The sequence below is a fragment of the Carassius gibelio genome, chromosome A4 (genome assembly GCF_023724105.1).
Source record: "Carassius gibelio isolate Cgi1373 ecotype wild population from Czech Republic chromosome A4, carGib1.2-hapl.c, whole genome shotgun sequence".
Lineage (NCBI taxonomy): Eukaryota > Metazoa > Chordata > Actinopteri > Cypriniformes > Cyprinidae > Carassius > Carassius gibelio.
This window is the reverse complement of record NC_068374.1, coordinates 10,088,812-10,105,307: the sequence shown is the minus strand read 5'-3', so window position 1 is coordinate 10,105,307 and position 16,496 is coordinate 10,088,812. Positions and strand designations below refer to the sequence as shown.

The window sequence follows — 16,496 nt, the reverse complement described above, 5'->3', positions numbered from 1 at the left end:
TGCTGCCCATTACAAAATGTAGTCATACTCGCAAAGGCGGGAAAATTTGCCTCAAAATGTAAAACGTCAATCACTAAGTAGCTACCGTACAAATGGTAATATTGCAAATATATTCCGTAGTGGCCATAGGTATTATTATTTAAGCAACAAGGTATGAGAGGCGGATAAAAAAAAGATCACGGATATCACCGGGAAAATCCTCAAGTAACGTTACACACTTCAAACTTTTAAAAAATGTAACAGCATAACGTTACTCACCTTCAAACTTTTTCCTCTCCTCTTCAGTGACTTCGATACCAAATTGTATTAACTCCTTTATTAAGTTAGCTGTAGACATTCTAGTCAGCTCCATCCTGCAGGCCAACGAACGTTAACTTACACCAGCCAGTCTGACGCAAGCATGTTTAGCGGGCTAGAGCAGGGGAACATCAAGTTCAACAAAATTAACCGAACATGGCGTCCCACGTGTATAAATAAGATTATATAACATTATGCCGCATTTACCTGAGAAATATTGACTCCACGTTGAAAACCGTGCGAGGTTCCGTCAGAGCACGTCCGCACTCCGCATCAATCACCTAAACTGAACGGCTCAAGCCAAGCGAGGGAAATTTTCTTAAAGCGACATCAACGGTAACGTCTGCAGGAGCACGTTTTGAATATAATTACTTGAGTATAATTAAATCTTGCCATTCCGCATTGTCCTTATTCCAAATGTCATTCAGCGTCTTAAAAATGTAATAATTCAAAGGTCAAAATTTAAAAGTTTTAAATTAATAAAAATACATTTAATAAAAAAAGCTTTTCTGACTACTATAATATAACAACAACAACAATAACAACAAAAAACCTTAACAGTTATTCAAAATATTTAATTTAATAATTTCATTAGCTTTATGTTTTTTTTATTATATCTGTCTCATTTTACAGGCAGGGGACAAGTACACTGTTTGAAAATGTATTTTTTACATTTAAAGAAATGTAATATGTATTGATGTTATCATGAGTTGAGGCACATTAAAGTAATAAAAAAAAAGAAAAGAAAGAAAAACACATAGGCCTACTCTAATTGGGGCTAAACTTAAAATAAATATATATATATATATATAAATAAAGTAATTCCAAGGTACAAAAATGTACCTTTCACATCTGTATCTCAAAAGTTGTACCTTTATAACTCATTTTGGGACCACAATTGTACCCATCAGGACCTACTGTGTACCTTTAAAGGTACCATTATATTTTTTGTTCCCCTAGGAACAAAATTGTACCTCCACAGTACCTTTTTTTCTGACAGTGTATGAACATATGATACAACCTAAGACATTGTGCTTTTTAACTCATCTAATAATGTAAACATGAAACAGGCAGACTTGAATAAATAACAACTCAGTAGCAACCAATAAATGATAGAAATGGAAAAACAAAAATGAATGAATCCAAAGTTTGAACATTTCTGAGTAGGCTAAAAACCCTGTAAATATGATATCTGGATCACTGTCAGGTGTGCCATCGGATGCTGAGCCGACCCAGGATGGCATTTAGTGTTTCTAATGCCTCTTTGGCATCTGGAAATCATCTTATTTACTTAATTTATGAAACTGATAACCACTAATTCAGTGAGTGAAAGGCGTTGCCTATCAAAGTACAGTGTTAAAACATAAGCAGAGTGAAAATACATGTATTATATATGTGGGTAAATTTGACCCACATATATAACCCCCCCCCCCCAAAAAAAAAAAAACTGAGCATTTATACCTATAAGCAGCAGCGGGTCAAATTTACCAACCTATATAATACATGTATTTTCTTAGTCTACTGACTGTTATGATTCATGTAGCCTGCATTAAAAACATCTTGAACATGAAACAACAGGATAAAAATATAGTTGATGAAAAGACATAATCATTTCATGACTCTAGACAATTCTTTGTGAAGACAGTGGCATAATACGGTGAAATAATATGTTCTTTAGCCATGTAAATACAGTTTTACTGTACGTGGGTAAAATTTACCCCGTGGCGGTTGTAGTGTTAAATAATGAACTTCAGTGTTTCTCTGTTTTAGTTCAGTTCGACAGAAGAGATCAGAAGCAGAGTCCAGCTGTGTGTCTGTGAAGAGTGACACGTCTATGATTGAACTAATGAAGTTTAACAGTGGAGATACACAGACTAATCCCAGGTATAACATTTCTGTAAGAGACATGATATGAACATATAATACAACATAAGACATTGTGCTTTTTAACTCATCTAATAATGTTGAATTTCTATTTTACAGCAATAGAGTCCTCAACACGTTTAGATCAAATCTGCTGAAGAAGTTTGAGTGTCTGTGTGAGGGAACAGCGACTCAGAGAAACCCAACACTGCTGAATGAGATCTACACAGAGCTCTACATCACAGAGAGTGAGAGTGGACAGATCAGTAATGAGCATGAGGTGAGACAGATTGAGACACAATCCAGGAGAACAGTAACAGAGGACAAAGCCATCAAATGCAGTGACATCTTTAGACCTTTACCTGGACAAGACAAAGTCATCAGAACTGTGCTGACAAAAGGAGTCGCTGGCATTGGAAAAACAGTCTCTGTGCAGAAGTTCATCCTGGACTGGGCTGAAGGGAAAGAGAATCAGGATGTCCAGCTCATATTTCCACTTCCTTTCAGAGAAATCAACCTGATGAAGGACAAAACACTCAGTCTTTCAGATCTTCTTCATGTCTTCTTCCCTGAAACAAAAGAAATGGAGATATCCAGTGAAGAATATAAAGTGTTGTTCATCTTTGATGGTCTGGATGAGTGTCGTCTGTCTCTGAACTTTAAGAGTAAAGTGAAACTGTGTAATATATCTGAATCAGCCTCAGTGGACGAGCTGCTGATGAACCTCATTGTGGGGAATCTGCTTCCCTCTGCTCTCATCTGGATCACCTCCAGACCAGCAGCAGCTGATCTCGTCCCCTCTGAATGTGTCCATCGAGTGACAGAGGTACGAGGCTTCAATGAGCCACAGAAGGAGGAATACTTCAGGAAGAGAATCAGTGATCAGAGTCTGGCCGACAGGATCATCTCACACCTGAAGTCATCAAGGAGTCTCTACATCATGTGCCACATCCCAGTCTTCTGCTGGATCTCAGCCGCTGTTCTGGAGAAGATGTTGAGTCGAGCAGAGAGTGGAGAGATTCCCAAGACTCTCACTCAGATGTACACACACTTCCTGGTCCTTCAGACCAACATCAAACATCAGAAGGACTATGAGAAGAAGGTGACAGATGAAGAAATTATCCTCAAACTGGGGAAACTGGCATTTGAGCAGCTTATGAAAGGAAACCTGATCTTCTATGATGAAGACCTGAGAGAGTGTGGCATTGATGAGACAGAAGCATCAGTGTACTCAGGATTGTGCACTCAGATCTTCAGAGAGGAGTTGGGCTTGTATCAGGGGAAAGTCTTCTGCTTTGTTCATCTGAGTCTTCAGGAACATCTAGCAGCTCTGTATGGGCATCTTTCGTTTACAATCAACAACATCAATGTGTTTGACCAAACCAAACAGAGTGTAGTGTCTAAGATCTTTAACCACAAGAAATATAATTCACTATCTGAGTTGCATCAGAGATCTTTAAAAGAGGTCTTAAAGAGTGAGAATGGACATCTGGATCTTCTCCTGCGTTTTCTTCTGGGTCTCTCAGTGGAGTCCAATCAGACTCTCTTACAAAAACTACTGACACAGACAGGAAGCTGCTCCTACAACAAAGATGAAACAGTTCAGTTCATCAAACAGAAGATCAGAGAGAATCACTCTCCGGAGAAGTCCATCAATCTGTTTCACTGTCTGAATGAACTGGGTGATGATTCACTGATGCAGGAGATCCAAGGTTATCTGAAATCTGGAGAAATAAGAGGAACCAAACTCTCCTCTTCACAGTGGTCAGCTCTGGTTTATGTGTTGCTGACATCAGAGCAGAAGATGGATGTGTTTGATCTGAAACAGTTTATTGGAGCACAACACACAGCAGATGATGTTCTTCAGAATCTGTTACCTGTGGTGAAAGAATCCAGATCAGTTCGGTGAGTAACACTGAATACAATCACTGCACTTTCAAAACATGATCACATTTGCATGATCGCATGTGCTTTTTTACCAAAGAAACAAAAATGGGGAAAATCTCAGAGAATCACATTACTGGCAGTGAGCAGGAGATGTGTGTGAGACACAAACTAAAGCAGCTGAGAAAGTGTGTGTTTCTGTGTGAGAGCTAATGATGAAGAGCTCAGTGTGGAAGATGAAGATGAAGGAATGAATGTGAGGGGGTCAAAACTGACAGCAAACAGATTTCTAACGATGTTTATATGTTTTTTTTTTATTGTCCGCATTAAATTAGAATTTTTGACATTTGAATTAGCTTAATTTTCACATTTGGTTTCTTTAATCACAGCTGGAGTCAGATCATCATTCATGTTGTTTAATCTGTTCACGTTTGCTTATTATATCACAAATGAATAATGAGCAAATTTTCATCAATTTAAATGTTAATTATCTTATTAAGAAGATACATGAGAAAAAAGCTGGTAAGAAAGTGTAGAAAATCTATAGCCAAGGACAACATTTGGAAATAAATAAATAAATAAATAAATAATATACAATTTGTTTAACATATACAACATGTATAATATACTTGGATCAGTACACAGAATTCAGCGGCTCCTAACAAGAAGCTCATTCACAGGGGAACATAATTCTAATTATTCTTAGACCCTAAGAAAACATTTACATTTACATTTAGTCAATTATCAGACGCTTTTATCAAAAGCAACTTACAAATGAGGACAATAGAAGCAATCAAACCAACAAAAGAGCAACAATATTACATTAGCAGCACGCTTAGCAAGTATTATTATTTTTTTCATAAATAATAAGAATGAAGATAGAAGATAGATAGAATAGTGTTACTGTCAGAGGTTCAAGTTTTTTATGTATCATAAATAGAAGCAAACAAATCGGCAGAATAGAAATAAAATAGAGTGCTAGTGTTAGGGAGCACTACTTAGTATATTCTCTGAAACAAGTGACAGAAAGAGCCCTTGCAATCCTATTTTCAGAGAGGAGAGGACACATCCTCCAGAAACACTGGTGAGCAGCGTCTGGACAGATTCAGTGCTGTGCAGGGACTCACAGGCCTGTCTTGCTTTGCATATGTCTTGTTAAAAGTCGCAAGGTGTTCAGCAGAGCAGGAAAATTAATAATATTTGCCTTCCCACTTAGAAGCCTAGGACGGAAGCTGCCATTTGTTATTTCAGCAGTAATTATTATTATTATTATCTCATCCTGCTGGATAGAATAATGCAAGAACAGTGCTTATTTTGAATGCAATGTAATGAGTGCATTCAGCATTTATCTTCCATGTGCATACAAACAAGCAGCTCCTGAAGACAAAAAAACTGATGGTGTACTTTGCAGGTGCTCTTTTATATTCATGGCGCTCCGGTAATGACATCATAGAATGTCGTCTACCAATAGAATTGTTTTGTTTGCACACATGCTTCAGACACCAGAAACGCTGATGAACTTCCCCATAACATCAATCCAAGACACAGTGTCCTGTTCCTCCTCTCAGGGAACCATGGTTACAGTCATATTTTGAGACGTTCTCTGTCTTTTTAAATGAAAACACTTAAAATCATGAGAAAACACTCCATGATGATTGTTTCACCATTTGATCTCTATGGATCTGTAACCTATGTTGTTTAATACCGTTTCATTCAGAGTACTTTTAATCCAGATTTGGTAATCTGAATCATTAGCTGCGTTTAGATGGACCCTACTGATCCGATCGTAATAGGACTAGAAGCACAAACAGAATTAAAAAATTCACATGTAAACAGGTCAATCTGACTGAATTAGCCAGATCTAACTAAAATTTAAATCGGATTGTAAGGGGTAGTTTATTAATTTTGTAATCCGAGCGAGAGGACACATAAAAGCTTGATCGGAATGAAAACCAATACTGGAAATTACTGTGCACGTGCAGTGACATAAAAATTGCGTAATTACCCAGACAGCAAGCAGTTTCGGCCCAGGTCTGGCCCACATCTGATTAGTTTGTTACCTGTGTCTAGTTTGGTTCTTATAGTTTGGTTCTCCATATTGAACAAAAAATAAAATAAAATACAAACTTTCTGCAACTGGATCCACTCTCCCTTCTCTTGCCTTGCAGTGACATGTGTTTCAGTACTTCAATTCTTCATAAAACACATACAAGTGGGGATCGAAAGTTTGGGCACCCTTTGCAGGTTCTGTGAAAATGCGAGTAATTTTCAAAAAATAAGAGAGATCATACTAAATGCATGTTATATTTTATTTAGTACTGTCCTGAGTAAGATATTGTACATAAAAGATATTAACATTTAGTCCACAAGACAAAATAAATGCTGAAATTATTAAAATAACCCCACTCAAAAGTTTGGGAACCCTTGGTTCTTAATCCTGTGTTCTGTTCCCTGATGATCCTCGACTGTTTTTCTGTTTTGTGATGGTTGTGCATGAGTCCCTTGTTTGTTCTGAACAGTTAAACTGAGCAGCGTTCTTCAGAAAAATCTTTAAGGTCCTGCAGATTCTTCAGTTTTCCAGCATCTTTGCATATTTGAACCCTTTCAAGCAGCGACTTTATGATTTTGAGATGCATCTTTTCACACTAAGGACATTTGAGGGACTCAAACAAAACTATTTAAAAAGATTCAAACATTCACTGATGCTCCAGAAGGAAACAAGGTGCATTAAGAGCTGGGGGGTGAAAACTTTTGAACACGATGAAGATGGCCAAATTTGTCGAAATATAATTTTTTTCCATTTAGTTCTGCCCTTCGTAAGCCACCGAAACATACTTGTATGTTTCCCGGTACACAAATTAAGTACAATTTACCTTGATCTTCAAATTCCAAAAGTTTTCACCCCCCAGCATCTTAATGCATCTTGTTTCCTTCTGGAGCATTAGTGAATGTTTGAATCTTTTTAAATAGTTGTGTTTGAGTCCCTCAAATGTCCTCAGTCTGAAAAGATGTATCTCAAAATCATACAGTCACTGCTGGAAAGGGTTCAAATATGCAAAGATGCTGGAAAACTGAAGATTCTGCAGGACCTTAAAGATTTTTCTGAAGAACGCTACTCATAGAGAGATCATACATTTAGTATGATCTCTCTTATTTTTTGAAAATTACTCATATTTTCACAGATTCTGCAAGGGGTGCCTAAACTTTCGATCCCCACTGTATTTAAAATCTAATGAATGCCATTAAATGTTGTGTTATAGCCTTACATTCTTTCTTAAAGCAAAAACCATCAGATATATTCACTGATCATTGAGTTTACTTGAACTGTATCACACTGTCAAAGCCCTGACAAATTAATAAACACAGTAAGTAAAGTCATATTGCTGTTTGTTTTGTTCTTTACACAGACTATGTGGATGTAATCTCACTGCTCAGTCCTGTGAAAGTTTGTCTTCAGCTCTACAATCCTCAAACTCTGTCCTGAGAGAACTGGACCTGAGTAACAATGACCTGCAGGATTCTGGAGTGAAGCTTCTTTCTGACGGACTTAAGAGTCCAAACTGTCAGCTGGAGATACTGAGGTAAATTATTTTCCATAAAATAATTAACGAAATATTTGCCTGTCTTAACCATTTTGACCTTGATAAAAACAATGTTAGACAGCTGAGGCAGACCAAGTAAGTATTTTGTTATCCGAAGCCAACAGGTGTGTAAAGGAGTGCAGCAGAGCGGCATGAAGAATATCAAACATTGGGGGGGCAATCTGCCCAAATAATTAGTGGTGATGTGTCCTGTTCAGTGTCTGTTGTGGTTAGACACAAGACATCAAATCAGTATCCAAATAACAAAGTTACTGTAAACTCTAGTGTTTAGTAGTGGTGCAAAGAATCACAATACTCACGGTTTGGATCAGATTACAGATTTTGAGTCATGGATCATATAATTAGAATTAGAATTATTAAAAACTTACTTAAGCTTGGTTCCCTTTCAAGGGAACTTCGAACTGCGTCCTCTAGGGGCCGCTATGGGGAACACCTCGTCGTGACCTGTGTCTGAAGTATACATTGAAAAAACACCAACTTGTTGGCCGGCTACAGCTTCTGACATCACTACTGGCGCGACTATAAATAGGCACCGGGAGAACCCCTCATTCTCTTCTTCGTCTTCACTGACTGTTATGTTTGAAGCATGCATCTGAAAGAACCGGAAAGAGCAATCTTTCTCTGTATATCATGGCGACTACTAGCAAGCGTTTAGACAATGTGTGCATTCGTGTCTGTGTTATTTGACACCCGATGAGACATGCAATCTAGGCGTCATTTGTTTGGGTGAAGAGCACGCATGCGATGTCTTTGAGTAGGCAATCGGCGTGCATTGTGAGCATTTTTTCAAGGAAAAAAGCTCTGCTCTCGTTCGTCTCTCTTCAGTAAAAAAAAAGGAAAAAAAGGCAGTCATCTGCTTCCCGCGGTTCAGGATCTGCCGCTGCTGAGGCACGGAGGAGAATGAGCTCATGAGAATACAGGTGGATCTGTTTGAATGTTTTAAAGAGGGATTTTCCAGTATTTGAGCAAACAGAAAACAGAGTGCTAGTTAAAATTGCTTGAATGTGAAACTGGCAAGAAAAACATTCACTATGATGGTGAATAGTGATGCGCGGGTCCCGCTTTTCTGAAATTATTTGGCCCGCCCCAGCCCGCCCCGCAAATAAAGTAACATTTATTAACCTGCCCTGTCCCGCGAATCGGGGACATCGTGGAAGTTACATTGCTACTTAGACCTTCGTATTGTAACCTTATCAAAGAACCTAATAAAATATGAAAATATATATTCCAAATATTTAATATAGGCTATACGGAATTGCACTATGATTAATCCGTTGACTCCTATTTCTCGTTCACTGAAGTTCCTCCCTCCACAGCAGAGCGCAAAGCGCGACGCTATTAGCAGCACATGCGCAGCTCGTGAACAGCTCTGTGAACTTTCATCCTGTCAAAAGAGTTACTCAAGATTTGACGGAGCATGTGATTTGTTGAATGTAGTGAACGAATACGATCTTCTTGTTCGTAAACGAGTTGAATGAACTGATACATAGCTCGTTCGTGAATGAAATGAATGAGAGTATACCGTGTCAGTCGGCCAAGCATGTAAATCGCGATCAGCAATCAGCAGAGACAAATCGCAGTTATAGGTACTGTGCACATACGCCTGTTTTAGAATACAGAACATAACTCCATGTTTAATCTGATTTATTAATGTGAATATATTATATATGTACTGTCTGACCAAACAATTAAAATGTTTAATTATGCAAGAAAACCTTGTGCTTTGTTAATCTGAACAGACTTTTTATTTAATACGATCATGCACACACTTTAATAAAGCCAAATCAGTTTTTGTCATAAGTAAATATGTTCGTTGACTTAATACATAACACATAAGACACTCTATTTCGCCATCTGCTGTGGCATATTTGTGTAATATGAAGAAATGTCATTGAACGAATCAACTTTTGAAATAAACTGAAAATCAACGAATCTCTTGAAAGAATCAAAATTTCCACCACTAAATTCCACGCACCATAAATATTTTATTTATTTTTATTTATTTTTTTGTGGCCCGCCCCAACCCGCCCCGCATTAAAGAGCCAATTTCTTAACACGCCCCAGCCCGGATCATTTACAATCTGTTGCACCCCTAGTGTTTAGGTGCCCAACTCACCATCGCTTAGCTGAGAGCACTCTAAACGCTTCTAAAACAGTTTTTTTTCATTCATTGATAGTGACATGTACATTATTGCATATATAATGAGGGAGAAGTTTATTTTTAATACAAAGTTAACCTTAAGACATGACCATATAGGAATAATTAATGGCTAAAATGTGTATAAATGCATGAAAGAGATGTGTGATTATCACATGGATTATTCCTGTTTTTGTAGAATGTCTGGCTGTATGGTGACAGAGAAAGGATGTCGCTATGTGTCTTCAGCTCTGAGTTCAAACGCCTCACACCTAAGAGAACTGGATCTGAGCTACAATCACCCAGGAGATTCAGGAGTCAAGCTGCTTTCTGAAAAACTTCGGGATCCAAACTGCTCATTGGACAAACTGAAGTATGTCAAGCAGAACGTTTTTTTTTTTTTTATATTGTTATAAATATATTAAGGTTTTTTTAATTTGCGCTTCTGACACAGTTAAGCTTTAGGTCACAGTTAAAATGTCTCTAAGTCATGTCACCTTCATATATATATAGCGTTTAAAAAAAAGATTGTGTCAAAGCAACTGAACAACATTAGGAAAACAGTGTGTCAATAATGCAAAATGACAGTTAAAGGCAGTTCATCATTGAATTCAGATAGTTATCGTATGTATCAGAATTAGGATACTATTGCTTGCTTATCTAGCAGCTCTGTTTCATCTCAGAGACGTGTTCTGTCTTTGCGATTGCCAAATTCTGCAGTGTAAATAGCAAATCCATCATGGCATGAGTGCAACTGGCTCTTAAAGGGAATGTAAGATGAGACTCTGATTTATTGCACGTTATGCCCTAAAAAGACCCATTACTCATTTAGAGAATAGGTTTACACTTTGCTTTACACTTTACACATAGCTTTACACTTTGCATTTAGATCATTAAAATAGGGCCCATAATCTCAGTTCAGTTTAAATAGTATCTGTGCAATCATTTGCAATCAAGTCAATGGTGTCAAAGGCCGAGTTGGAGATGATCATTCATGATTTTATTTCGTCTCGTTTAGACTATTGTAACAGTCTTTTTATTTGCCTAAATAAGAAGGATCTTTGTCGTCTCCAGACTGTCCAAAATTCTGCTGCTAGGCTTTTAACCCACACGAGTAAAAGGGCACATATTACTCCAATTTTAGCTTCTCTTCATTGGCTACCAGTGAAGTTTAGAATGCACTTTAGTAGAACTTTTAGAGCCTTACAAGGACAGGCGCCCCCATTCATTTCTGACCTGATACAGCTGTGTACGTCCTCACGTAGTCTGAGATCAACAGGCCAGAGATTTTTAGTTGCCCCCCTTACACATTTTTAAACTAGAGGAGACCATTCGTTTCAAGCTGTGGCACCTCGGTTGTGGAACGCTTTGCCTCCTTCCATACGCTGCTTGGATTGTGTGGAAAATTTTAAAACCCAGTTGAAAACTCTTCTTTTTAAAGAGGCTTTTAACTAGACTGTAGGCTGGCCTTATGTGTACTTCTGTTTATTTTGATTATGTGCTGTAATGTATTTATAAGTGTTGTGTATTCTAACTATTGTTGTGAAGCACTTTGTGATTTTTATCTGTGAAATGTGCTATACAAATAAATTTTACTTAATTACTTACAATGATATCGCTATAAAAAATGTTTTCCCCAACTAAGCAAGCCAGAGGCGACAGCGGCAAGGAACCAAAACTCCATTAGTGACAGAATGGAGAAAAAAACCTTAGGAGAAGCCAGGCTCAGTCGGGGGCCAGTTCTCCTCTGCTCAGATGAAACCAGCAGTTCAATTCCAGGTTGCAGCAAAGTCAGATTGTGCAGAAAAATCATCTGTTTCCTGTGGTCTTGTCCCAGTGGTTGTCTGAGACAATTCTTTACAGGGGATCTGTGTCTGGGGCTCATCTAGTTGTCCTTGTCTCGAACAATGTTAGGTAGGTTATTCCAGAGTTTAGGCGCTAAATAGGAAAAGGATCTGCCATCTGCAGAGTTTTGAGAATGCAGCAAATTTGGAGGACTATAATGTAACAAGAGCTCATTCAAATAGTGAGGTGCTGAACCATTCAGGACTTAGTAATAAGTAATAAGCAAGATTTTAAAATGTATACAATGTTTGATAGGGAGCCAGTATAGAGTTGACAGAACCGGGCTAATATGGTCATACTTCTAGTAAGAACTCTAGCTGCTGCATTTTGGACTAACTGGGGTTTGTTTATTAAGCGTGCAGAACAACCACCCAAAAAAGCATTACAATAATCTAACCTTGAGGTCATAAACGCATGGATTAACATTTCTGCATTTGACATTGAGAGCATAGGCTGTAATTTAGATATATTTTTGAGATGGAAAAATGCGGTTTTACAAATGCAAGAAATGTGGCTTTCTAAGGAAAGACTGCTATCAAATAGCACACCTAGGTTCCTAACTGATGATGTTGAAAAATACAATTGACGTATTTTTTATTTGTATTTTTTTTACGAGGTTCGTGGGATACTTTATTTAAATAATAATAACACAAAATAAACAAACGCTGCAGGTGCGCTCACTTCACAGTCTATTTCGATGTTTCACTATGGCAGTCTTCGTTTCTCTCGCTCGGCAGCTCTCCAGCTCGTTACTCCCATGAGTCCCCGTCTCTCTCGTTCTCCGCTGGTCCAGCGCCGGCTTAAATGCCGGTTCCCCACGCCAATCATTGTAATGAGACCCAGGTGTTAATTGTCTTTCACCTGATCCACTTACCACCGCTCGTCTCCTCACTCGCTCTCCCGTTGCAGACTTTGCTAAACCACGCCTCCCCCACCACACCAGCATTTGTAATGAACCTGAGGGCCGCATGATGAGGGTCTAGTATTGACAGAGTAGATGAACAAGAAAATTGATAGATGATATCCCCATAATCTGTCTGAGATAGAACAAGAAATTTGATAGATGATATCCCCATAATCTGTCTGAGATAGGAATAGTTCTGCAAACAGTCTTTTTCTTATAGTCCTAAAAAAGCAAGATTTTAATCTATATAAGAATGCCAGAGTAAATGTAAGTTTCATAGCGAGAACTTCAATGTGTTTTTTAAAGGTAAAACCTTTATCAAGCCAGATACCCAAATACTTGTAAGTATCAACAAGTTCAATAGCTTCATCTTGGAGTGTCTTAATAGCAAGAACTGGGACTTTAGTACCTACTAGGGGCAAATACCATTGCCTTCGTCTTTTTTTGCATTTAAAAGTAGCTTCAAATCAAACAAGGCAAATTGTAATGAGGCGAAATCTGACTGCAAATTCGCACAGGCAGTCTCAGGTGTAGAGGCACAATAATACATAATTGTGTCATCGGCATACAAATGATACTGCGAGTATTTAAATTCACTACAAACATTTATATAGATAACTGATAACTGATCCTTGTGGGACACCCTTATTTAGGAAGACAGGGTCAGATGTTACATTCCCATGTCTTACAATTTGCATCCGTTTAGAGAGATAGCTGTGAAATCAATTTTCAGCTCTGTGACCAATACCAATATTCAACAAGGGTTTGATTAACATGAAGTGGTCCACTGTGTCAAATGCCTTTGTAAGGTCAATAAACACAGCCATACAGAATAACTTTATCAATTGCCGCTTTTATATCATCAATAACTTTTAAGCAGCAGAAACTGTGCTGTGACCAGATCTAAAACCAGATTTTATGTTATTAAGAATATTTAGCGAAACCAGAAAAGTTCTTAATTGATCAGACACTAAAATCTCCAAAACCTTAGCTAAAACCGATAGATTTGAGATAGGTCTATAATTATTTGCATCACATGGATCCCCAGATTTTAAGTAATGGTGTGATGTAAGCCTGCTTCCACGAAATAGGCACTGTATCTGTGCAAACGGACAGGTTAAAGATATAAGTGAGTGGTTTCACTATAATTTCTGCTGCCATTTTAACAAACAGGATCAAGTCCATCTGGCCCAGCTGCCTTCTTGGAATCTATGCTCTGTAAAACATGTAAAACTTTTGATTCTAAGAATGGCGTAAACTCAAGGATCGAAGAAGAAACAATATCAGCAACCACTTTCCCTGGTAGAGACTTGGATTTAGGTTCCGCCATGAATAGTTTTTTTCCAAGATACCTGCATGTTGGTTTCTCCATGGTGAATTTCACCTGTTTCTACCTGGGAACTATGTTGAACAATAGGGGTTTCACCCAATGTTTTCTCAAAGATATGTCGTGTCTTTTCAAAGTGCTCATTAAAAGTATTTAGCATATCCCTCTGCTCTGTTCTCACAGAATTTCACTATTTTCAACAGGTGAGGGAAGCCGTTAACTGTCTTATTTTGTAATGCTCTAATAGTTTTCCAGAATTTAGAATCATTATGCAAACTAATTGACGTTTGTGCCAAATAGTATTCAGCCTTAGATTTTCTAATGAGCGATGTACACTGATTTTTAAGAGTTCTAAAAAGACGCCAATCGTTAGCACTCTGTGTTTTCTAGCTATTTACCATTAATTATTTCTGGCATGGATTAGGTCAGCTATATCTTTAGAAAACCAAGGGTTGTCTCTTTTTTATTCTAAACTTCCTAATGGGGCATGTTTATTTGCAAGTGTTAAGAAATGTTGCTGAAAAAAGCTAAAGCATCCTCAATAGTAGGAATCAATTCTATTTGAAGCCATTTCACTCTGGATAAATCTTGAAGGAAAGCTTGAGCCGAGAAATGCCTGAAACTACGTCTGAGAACAATCTGACCTTCGGATTTGGGTAATTTTGTACTCCTAACACATGCAATAGCACAATGATCACTCATATCATTTGGAAAAACAGCAACATATTTATGTGCTGCATTTTTTTAAAATAACATAGATGAGTGTATCTTTACCTGGCTGTAAAGGATTTATCCTGGTAGCACAATTTATAATCTGTTTTAGATTTAAAGAATCACAAACCCGCTTTATGTTCTCAGACTTCTCGGTCATCTAATCCCAGTTCAAATCACCTAACAAGATTAATTCAGATGAATGAAAATTTGATATCACCTCTGACAGATTAGTGATACTATCATTAATGGCAGTGGGGGGCCTATAACAACCAATGACAATAAGTGGAATATTCAATTTTTATTTCCACAGCTATAAGTTCAAATTGCTTAGGAATTGTTTTAGAAAGCCGAACAGAGCACTGAAATTGAAATATAAACTGCAACACCTCCAGCCCTACCTTCGGATCTAAAAATTCTATAACCATCAATAAATAAAACATTATCAGAGACAGAAGGTTTTAACCAAGTTTCAGACACTACTACAACATCAGGTTTAGAGATCATGAACCAAGTTTTAAATATATCTAATTTGGGTACAAGACTTCTAGCATTTATATGAAGAAAGCCAAGCCCATGTCTGTTACTAAATTCTAAGGGGGTTGAAAGCTGATGTAGATTGGTGCTCACATTTCCAGAAACCAAAAGGAGTAATAGGATTAAAATTTTAGAGAAAGATTTCAAAGCACTAGATACTTTGCTATGATATACAGCGGGCCAATAAGTGCCCCTACAGGCAAACCAACCAGAAGCAATAATTTAAAAGCAACAGTACATTTTATACCTTCTAAAATGAACACATTATTTATTTATTTTATTTTACCTTTATTTAACCAGATGATCTCATTGAAATTTAAAACCTCTTTTTCAAGAGAGACCTTGCCAAAAAGGCAGCATATTAACTGCATAATTACAAATATGATCACCAAACATATACACAACAACAAGAGACATTTAAACAATATCCTCAGATACATAAACAAACAACATCAACATCAGACTACTTAAAAGTAAAATTCATACTAACCATATGTTTAAAACAATTTGGTTATTTTAAAAACAGTGACAACAATTTATGGCATCTATTTCCAAGGCTTTCATGTGTTGTTTAAATTCACCAATAGAAATCAGAGTTCGCAATTGCAATTCAGACTGTAATGTGGTCCAAGTGGACAGGGCTGCATAACTAAAAGCCTTCTTACCAAGCTCTGTACGAAACTGTAGGTACAGATAACAAGTACATATTACCAGAGCGTAAATTATAAGAACTAACATTACGTGACATATAGGAACAAAGATAAGATGGAAGCATATCCATCATAGACTTATAAATAAAAATAAGCCAATGTATATGCCTCCTCACTGACAATGAGGGCCAGTTTGTCATTTTGTACAAAGTACAATGATGTACTGATGCCTTACATCCAGTCACGTGCAGGGAGGAAGGTGGCAGCAACCAATCTCCTTCTAGTTTTCCAAGAAAAAAAGGCTTTGTTTCTAAAATAAAATCCTATTTTTAATTTGAGCTTTTGTACCAGTTTATCAGCTTAAAAGAAAGCTGATCGTCAATTAATATACCCAAATATTTATACAATTTGACTTGTTCGATCTGCTCACCATGTATAGTAAAAATACTTTGTAAACTGTCCAAAGACTTGGATTTTGAGTAAAACATAATCTTAAGTTTTCTCTATATTCAAAACTAGTTTAATTTAACAACTTCTAATGCAGTTGTAACTGGAAAAGGTTAAAAGCAGATTGTAAATAAGAAAAAGCTTGGTGTAAAGTCACAGCCTCACAATAAATAACTGTATCGTCAGCATAAAAATGGAAATGAGCCTGAGAAATGCCGTCACCCAAGTTATTAATATAAATAGTAAATAAAATTGGACCCTAGATTGATATTTTTAATTTGAGCTTTTGTAC

At 37.2% G+C, this 16,496-nt stretch overlaps 1 protein-coding gene across 1 annotated transcript in view; it reads left to right on the top strand.

The window, feature by feature from the left end:
- LOC127969855 (NACHT, LRR and PYD domains-containing protein 3-like) overlaps positions 1-16,496 on the top strand; it is a 63,208-nt gene that overhangs the window by 7,159 nt on the left and 39,553 nt on the right. The window contains exons 4-7 of the mRNA XM_052571981.1: positions 2,068-2,181; positions 2,281-4,065; positions 7,452-7,625; positions 9,983-10,156. Of these exons, the coding sequence (XP_052427941.1) occupies positions 2,068-2,181; positions 2,281-4,065; positions 7,452-7,625; positions 9,983-10,156 (2,247 nt within the window). The remainder of the gene's footprint in view (positions 1-2,067; positions 2,182-2,280; positions 4,066-7,451; positions 7,626-9,982; positions 10,157-16,496) is intronic.